This window comes from Carassius carassius, chromosome 21, assembly GCF_963082965.1.
Source record: "Carassius carassius chromosome 21, fCarCar2.1, whole genome shotgun sequence".
Taxonomy (NCBI): domain Eukaryota; kingdom Metazoa; phylum Chordata; class Actinopteri; order Cypriniformes; family Cyprinidae; genus Carassius; species Carassius carassius.
The window spans coordinates 19,074,732-19,083,414 of record NC_081775.1 but is presented as its reverse complement, the minus strand read 5'-3'; the positions used below and the strand labels follow the sequence as shown (position 1 = coordinate 19,083,414).

General features: G+C 39.1%; 1 protein-coding gene across 1 annotated transcript; it reads left to right on the top strand.

Moving 5' to 3' along the window:
- Nucleotides 1–225: 225 nt before the first annotated feature.
- Nucleotides 226–8,307, top strand: wasa (WASP actin nucleation promoting factor a). Its single transcript, XM_059503629.1, has 11 exons — nt 226–455; nt 3,415–3,555; nt 3,669–3,755; nt 4,353–4,449; nt 4,579–4,605; nt 4,733–4,768; nt 5,065–5,236; nt 5,326–5,504; nt 6,050–6,975; nt 7,465–7,573; nt 7,767–8,307. Exons 1-11 carry the CDS (start codon nt 351–353, stop codon nt 7,817–7,819), a joined length of 1,932 nt encoding a protein of 643 aa, XP_059359612.1. The 5' UTR covers nt 226–350; the 3' UTR covers nt 7,820–8,307.
- Nucleotides 8,308–8,683: the final 376 nt, after the last annotated feature.

Below are 8,683 nucleotides of genomic sequence, written 5' to 3'. Positions count from 1 at the left end.
TTGTAGACAGTAAATGGCTGTTCTGATGATCTGATGCAGTGACAGGGCGGCTCTGAGGGGACTTCCGCTCTCATCTGAAAGCAACATGAACATACAGCAGTGTGTCACGCTGACAACAAGGCGAGAGAATGAAAATAGAAAAGAAAAAAAAGTGTGGTTGTCCATTTCCTGTCAAAACCTTTTGTCTGCTGATGCTGAGAGTAAGAACTAGGAAGAGAAACTCAGTGCTTGCTCTTCAGTGTAGTCACCGGTAGTGCAGAGGAGATCGCTCGTTCTCTTCCAGGGTCTCTTTCTTTCTTTCTCTTCGAGTTTAATTTTTTTAACGGTTTGTTCCATGAGCATATGAGGACATGAAGCGAGCACCGAAGGGGAAAGGTCAGGAGAATGTGGGCAGCTCTCTGCTCAGTACACAGGAGAATGAGAGGCTGGAGGATCTGCTGGGCAGGAGGTGTGTGGTAAGTGAGTTCAAGGGCCTTCAGTACAAGCGTAAGGGAAATGAACACTTTGCAGAGGGAAGATGGGTAAAAGTGTTATCTTGATAAAATGGAGTGACATCTGTGCGAACCGTGGGCTACAATTTGACTGCATGCTTTGAAAGAATTTGAAAACACACAGTGTCTAATGGGGTTACTTAATTTGTTTTTATCACTGCTTACATTTGTTTTATGGCTTGCAAGATAGTATTAAAAGTTTTATGCAGCAAAATAATATTTTGAAATAAAGTAATTGTTACCATACAAAAATATAAAAATGTTCTGCAATATCTGAAGAAAAGAACTATTGACCATAAAGTTTTACTTCTCTTTTTGAGAAACTGTCATTTATTGATCTCAGTTTTTGTAAAGCTTTTCCCCTCATTTATTAAAAGCATATTAAATGTAAAACAGTGTAACAGTTTATTCAATTAACCAAATAAACACAAAACCAAAACACAAAATAAAACCCAGGCCTGGTCCTCTCTCGTCCTTCACTGTCGTAACTCCTCTTTTATACTTCTGGAGCTCCTCCGTGGGACTCGAGACCAGTGAGTGGTGCAGGTGTCACTCATTTCCAATAACTACACCGACCTCGACCCTTTCCCACGGCTCTCTGCCCCAACCCACTGTCACACTGTCTGTCTGTCTTTCTTTCTTTCTTTCTTTCTTTCTTTCTTTCTTTCTTTCTTTCTTTCTGTCTGTCTGTCTGTCTGTCTGTCATCTGTCTGTCTATCTATCTTTCTCTCTATCTACTGTATCTATCTATCTGTCTGTCATCTGTCTATCTATTTGTCTGTCATATGTCTATCTGTCTGTCTATCTACTGTATCTTTCTATCTATCTATCTAAATATCTATCTATCTATAGCTCCTTTCACACTGCATGTTGGTCCCAGAAAATTGCCGGATCGCCTTCTGTGTGAACACAAACACGTCCCAGGATCGATCCCGAGTTGTGGACCTAGTACTATTGCCGGATTCACTCTGTGTGAAAAAAAGCCAGAGCTAATGCCGTAAAGGGTGTGTTGTAGTGATGACGCACGTTATCGTGCGACTATTTCACCAGGTGTTTTGAAGGCAGATCAACGTTCGCAACAAAAAAACATGAAATGAAGCAGAGATCAGTTAAGCTCCTCACTATCTGCGCTGAAACTGAGATCGTTCGCCAGCTTAAGTGAAATTTATTGTGCCTAGCGTTTTCGACTTGTACATTATACGTCACATCCTGATGTCACGTGTCATTATGGCCCTTTAATGGGTTGTGTGTGAACACGCACATATTCCGGGAAACATCTTGGTTATGAATGTAACCACGGTTCCCTGAATAGAGAACGAGATGCTGCGGTGACGTCGCCGTATGGGAACACCTCTTGGTGTGACGAATGTCTGAAGCCCTGTACCATCCCGCCAATTTTACTGGCCAAATAGTGCTTGGCAACGCCTTACACATGGTACACATGGTATGTCACATGGTATGCTTGCCACACGCTATTTCGCTTAGATTTCATGATACTAAGGAAATGCTATCAAGGTATGGAACGGCCTGAACCGCAGCATCTCGTTCCCTATTCAGGGAACCGTGGTTACATATGTAACGAGATGTTCCCTTTCATAGGTCACTTCGATGCTGCGGTGATGTCACTGTATGGAATCACTATTGCATCAGGCCTGATGTACCTGAGATCCTTATTATTATTTTATTTAATATCGGTGAGGTTGAGCCAAAGGTGGCACTCAATCGTCACCATGGACCTGAAGCTGAGTAAAAATGTCCTCTATGTTACAGAAACTGTACTCCCGAGTGCAGAACTTGCTGCTAAGACTACCTTTCATGAGTATCAAATACCCTCCCCCCACCACAATAAACCTGTTACATGGCTCCTACCTTCCATTGACTCATTGCTTTCCTGAAGAAAAGGAAATCTAAGCTAAATAGCGTGCGGCACGCAGGTATACTATGCTTATGCAAGCGTAAGGTGGTGCCAAGTGCTATTTGGCCAATAAGATTGGCGGGATGTTACAGAGCTTCAGAAATTCTTCACACCAAGAGGTGTTCCCATACGGTGACGTCACCACAGCATCGAAGCATCGCAGCATCGCAGCATAGCATCTGTCTGTCTGTCATCTATCTATCTATCTATCTATCTATCTATCTATCTGTCTGTCTGTCTGTCTGTCTGTCACTTCATCCATCCATCCATCCTGTGTAGCTATTAAACTGTCTAATAAACTGTTATCTAATTAATCTGTTGGTTAACCAGCTTATCCAAAAATGTTTCTCACTTCTGTACCGGGTTGTTTATTTCTGCTTCTGTACTTGCTTGTTTATTTCATCATTCCATTATGACACATTCAGGACCAGATCCTGTTGTTGCCGACTGTATTCTTTACGTTAACATTTGCATTGATGCAGCAGAAGTGTTAATCTAAAGTGACTACTGAGGTTATACACCACACACATAAAATATGCACCAATTATGAAATTGTATGGCTTAATTTGCACACTATTTAACTTTATGGAAAATTACACAGACTTCAATTTTTCTTTCCTTCCTCTAACACATCAAGACCTCTGCTGCAGACCCGACAGTGCAGCAACTGCCATTTTGTGGGTAATTTTTGGTGCTGCTTGAATGCTCAAGTGAAAGAGTTTGTGATTAAAGGAAGAGAAGGTGTGAAATTAGCCTTCACTGCAGATTGAACTGTGATCACCGAGGGGGGTTTGACAGGGGAAGTTGCTTAAAGACATTTCCTGCCACAGAATGAGGCTTGTAAACAGCAACTGTGTATCTGCCATCTTATGTTTTGGACACAGAGTGTGATTTGTTTGGTGTGTTTATTAGTGAATATAAATCACATGCAATCATGCATGTGAGAAAAACAGGCCTTTGTGAAAGTAGGAGACTAATTATGACCTTTTTTTCTGGTTTCGTCTGCAGTCTCTGTCCTCAGCGGTTGTGCAGTTACTCATGGCTCTTCCAAGTGAGCCGAACCGCTGGACACCACAGCAGTCTGGAGTAGTTTGTTTCGTCAAAGACAGTCCTCAGCGATCCTTTTTCATCCGTCTCTATGACATGAAGGTTCTTAACATGAATTAAAATCTCAAAAATACATACAATTTTCACCCTCGAGTAGTTCCTCAAACCCATGTTTGTCTGACAGAGATGATCTCAGACCTGTTTCTTCCCTTCAGGCAGGGAAGCTGGTATGGGAACAGGAAATCTATAACCAACTGATGTACCAAAGGACCAGGCCTTTTTTTCATACTTTCCCAGGAGATGTGAGTATTTAGCTGTTGTATTCACATAATTTCATAGCAACCTTGTGAGTCATATGCTCACCGTCATTCTTACAGTTGATTTTAACATTTACACACAGAATGACATAGCAATAATATATAATGTTTTGTGTGTGTGTTGGGGAAGTTTTTAATTCTCTTTCCTGTAAGGTTAATTAGCGCATCACTGGTACTTCCTCATATTGCTGTCTACAACAATACAGTCTGCTGTTGCATATATGCAGGCAAAAGAAGCTTAAGTTACCCACATTATTTGCATGCATGAAAACACATGTACTTGTTACTGAGAAAAACCATAACTGCTCATATAACTATTACACATCATACTGTCATCCCGCTATCAGACACACTGTAAAAATACTTCCTTTTTGTCAGACAAACTCTCTTTTAAAGACTGATTGAACTAACTAATGTAGAAAACAAAAATATAGTCACATTTTAGGTTAAATCTAAAAGCTTAAATAGTGAGGACTTACTGTTTATTATCTAATAGTTTACTGTATGCTTTCTTCAGTTATCTTACTTTAATTAGATATCTTTATAATAGAAAAAAAAACTAAACTTTGCATCTCTCCTCAGGACTGTCAAGTGGGGTTGAACTTTGCAGATGTAGGAGAGGCTGAAAATTTCTTTGCTGTAGTGGAGGACAAGATCAGCCAGAGAAACAGTCGTTTTGGTATTCAATTATTTTGTTTTTAACCATTTCTGTCAATTCAAAGTGATTCATAAATCTGATTATGAAGATGATCTAACAAGGCATCTTACTTGAAATGACTGTTTTATGTTTTCCTCTAATAACATAAAGAGAAAAAGCAGAAAAAAGAATATAGAGGTAACAACGTGATTTCTCAAAATCACGGCTTTAATTATTATTTTCTTCTATTTATTTATATATATATTTAAGTGTAGGTTTTTTGAACAAGGTGCAAATCAAATATATTTTTCTTTTCTATTCTTAGATCATGGAGCTTTGCCACCACTTCCTCCGCCAAATGGTAAGTAAATCACTTTTTCACACTACTATTGTGCTTGTCTTTTGCGAAACAAAGTATTTGACTGTATTTTAAATATTTTTGATTGACTTTTCAATAGACATTTTCATTAACCTTTACTTTGTATTAGAAAACAAGGCAGTCCAATCTATTTCTGCTGCTATTGTTGTTATTCCTTCTTTCTTTTTTAATAAACTACTTTTTTTACATGATTATTGTAACTATTAAAACATTACCTGGCCTGTATAATATATATTATATATATTACTATATATATATTATTGTATTTTCAATCACAGGCTCTGGCATTCCTCTTACCTCTTCTCCCATGCCTCCGCTGGTACCAAGTAATATCCAGAACCAAATTATCCCTTCTAAATCAAAGAAAGACAAGAAAGAGAAAGACAAGAAAAATAAAAAGAAGTCATCCAAACTGTTGAAGGTCGATATTGGAGCACCCAGTGGATTCACGTGAGTGAATAGCAGGCTCACTTTAACCAAGATAAATGATTCTGAAAAGGTTTTTGGTTAGCTTATGTTTCTTTGTGTCATGACTTTAGGCATGTCAGTCACCTTGGCATGGGTTCCAACAATATGGACCCAGACCTGATGAAACTTCTGTCCCGTGCTGGGATCAGTGAAGCAGATATGAATGACTCAGAAACGTCTCAACTCATTTATGATGTCATTGAGCGTTCAGGTGGAATAGAGGCTGTTAAAAAGGAAGTGAGCAAACAGGGTAAGTTAAATTGTTAGATTTGTCATGTTAAAGAGATAGTTCACCCAAAAGTGAAAATTCTGTGATTGTGCTAATACCAGCCAATCATCTAGGTAATTTAACACACAAATGCCCTGGAGCAACACAACTGACACTTTCAAGACCCAGTAAGGCAGTAAGGATGTCGTCAAAATAGTCCATATGTTGTGTTCTGTTAATATTGTGAAGTTGTGAAGAAGAGTGAGACAGAAGAGAAGAAACTGAATAAAATCATTACTTTTGTTTTCTTTGAACACAAAAAGTATCTTCATAATAATTAAGGTTGAACCACTGATGTCACATGGACTATTTTATCGATGTCCTCACTACCTTTCTGGGCCTTGAACGTGTCAGTTGCATTGTTGTCTAGGCAGGGTCAGAACGCTTTGAGATTTCATCAAAAATATCTCAGTTTGTGTTCCAAAGATGAACAAAGGTCTTTTGGAATGAGGGTAAGTAATTAATAAGAGAATTTCATTTTTGAGTGAACTATCCTTTTCTTAATCTATTATTTAATTTCTGTTTAGAGTCTCCACGCCCTCCTGTTCCCAGTGGACATCGGGGTTCTCTTCCCCAAGTGCCGTCTGGGCTCTCCTCAGCACCGCCACCACTACCTCAAGGTCGAATGGGGCCTCTACCTCCTGTCCCGGGTCAATGCTCTGGTCCACCTTCTCATCGAGGTTCCCTTCCACCTACACCACCAAGAGCAGTTACATCACCACAAACCCCTGAGGGCCGCAGCAGTCCTATGCCAGCCCGTTCCACATCATTAGGCCCCCTGCCACCGGTTCCTGCTGGAGGCCGTACTGGACCCTTGCCTCAACCTCCAGGACCCCGCAGCGCACCCTTACCTCCTCCACCTGGAGGTCGCAGTGGAGGTTTACCCCCACCACCACATCCAGGAGAACGTAGGGAGTCTTTAGCCCCTGTCCCAGGAAAGAGACCTGGACCACAAAGGACCGAAAGACGAGGTAGCTTTCTGCCGCCCGAACCTGCTGGGGCAGCTCCACCACCTCTACGACCGGGAGTGAGGAGCGCACCCTTACCCCCACCTCCAAGAGACAGTAGTGAATGTTTGCCACCTCTGCCTCAATCTAAAATGCCATTACCTCCTCCCCCATCTGATTTCTTCCCTCCTCCATCTTGTGAATCATTTCCTCCTCCTCCACCTGAAGACGTTTCTGTGCCTCCACCTCGTCCCTTTGAATCCAACTATCCTCCCCGAAGCAATTCTTCGGGCTTCGCCCCTCCACCCCCTCCAGTCTCAACCAAACCTGGTGCAGGCGGTCCGGCTCCGCCACCTCCTCCTCCACCTCCCGCTGCTCCTCCTCCAGTGAACTTTGGGAGCAATCCCTCAACTCCAAGTGGTCCACCACCTCAGGCATCCAGCGGAGGCGAAGGGGGTAGAGGAGCATTACTTTCCCAGATACAGTCAGGGATGAAACTCAAAAAGGTGAGTATCTACACTACCATTTTAATTTATAGTTAAGAATTAATGATTTATTTGATTTAAAAAAAATACTGTAATGACTAAACATTTTTATTTCAGTGCAAAAATTCTGCGGTTTCCTCAAAAATATCAAGCAGCACAATTGTTTTTCACATTGATAATAATAAAAAATGTTTCTTGAGACTAAAGTAGTGCATGCTGAAAAATTGGCTTTTCCATTATAAAAATAAATGACATTTTATTTATTTGACATTATATTATAATAGAAACGTTATATGAATTTGTAATAATATTTGACAATATTGCTGTTTTTAGTGTAGTTTTGATCTTGTGAACGGCAGTGTAAATAGTAAATTTCCTTGAAAAGATCAGGTTAAAAAAAGATCTAAACACAAATAATGTTCCCATAATATTAGCTTCAAATTGTTGCTAGTATTATGCTTAAAGCATAACATGCTATACAAGCTATATACAGTAATGTCTTTTGCCCAGGTGGCCGCCAACCCAGATCCACCTTCACCTGCCCAGGATTCAGGAGAGGGAATAGTTGGAGCTCTAATGATGGTGATGCAGAAGAGGAGTAAAGTCATCCATTCATCAGGTAACCACTCAATCACTAGTGTTTTTTGTTTGCTTTTTTCATTTATTATAGTAATTATGAAAGGAAAGTAGTACCTTTCTTTTATTATATACACAATATATTTTGTAATTTATTCTTAAACAATAAGTTGGTCTGCTGGACCCTGCATACCTATTAACCTTTTACCTTATGCCAAATCTACCATATCTTGTAGAAGAGGATGATGAATTTGATGATGACGAGGACGACGATGAAGAGTGGGATTAATCCTGCTGTAATGGAAAAACTTTCAGAACATGTACCCAGGCAGTTTTACATGTTTTGAAAGTTAAACAACACTGTTTCAAAACATTTTCTTTAGGAATGCACTGATATTCTGGCCAATACAGAAAAATGCTAATAAATTTCTGATATTAAAATGAAATTATTCCTAAACAAATTAAATCAATTTTATTATACTTTATGAAAAATTTTGTTTATTTTAAAATTTGCTATATATTACATTTAAAAGAGTTGTTTAAATTATAGTTTTTTTTAACCTTGTGAGCATTGGATTATGGCAAAGGTAATTAAAAGGTATTCTAATTATTAAAAAAGTTAAATATTGTTCCAACATATCATGCATGGGTTCTCTTTCTAGTCTCAGGGGTTCTCAGTTTCTGAGTGTTTCATTTGATGTAGATATCTATAACATAATGTGAATCTGTAGTGAATGTATTTACAATATGTAAATATACTAAAATGTGAATTGAAAAGTGAATCTATGACTCTCAAATTATTCCTCATTTATTTTTTCCCCCGTACAAGTCAACATCTAACAGCAAGACAGAGTATTGTAATTTACAACTAGACTATTCTACCATTCAACTAAAAAAAGGACACAAATATTGTGAAATATTTCCAGTGTTAGATATTATCTGAGTGAACTGTGACATTTGTATTCACTTGAAAGATGATTGCTCAACCCGGCACAAAGCACAAAATGCACAGCATAAAAGTGCTATTTCCTAAACAGTGTCAATCATTTTGAATGCATTTAAATAAATATGACAACATATCTAATTTCTCAATCATGCAAAAATGCCCTCCACCCTTATTCAGTATCCTCAAAGACCATCCCATAAAAAATAT

Coding starts and splice junctions, on each gene's coding strand:
- wasa (XM_059503629.1), top strand. CDS start 351: ATGAAGCGAGCACCGAAGGGGAAAGGTCAGGAGAATGTGGGCAGCTCT. Junction 3,756..4,352: donor TTCATACTTTCCCAGGAGAT/GTGAGTATTTAG, acceptor ATCTCTCCTCAG/GACTGTCAAGTGGGGTTGAA. Junction 7,574..7,766: donor TAAAGTCATCCATTCATCAG/GTAACCACTCAA, acceptor CATATCTTGTAG/AAGAGGATGATGAATTTGAT.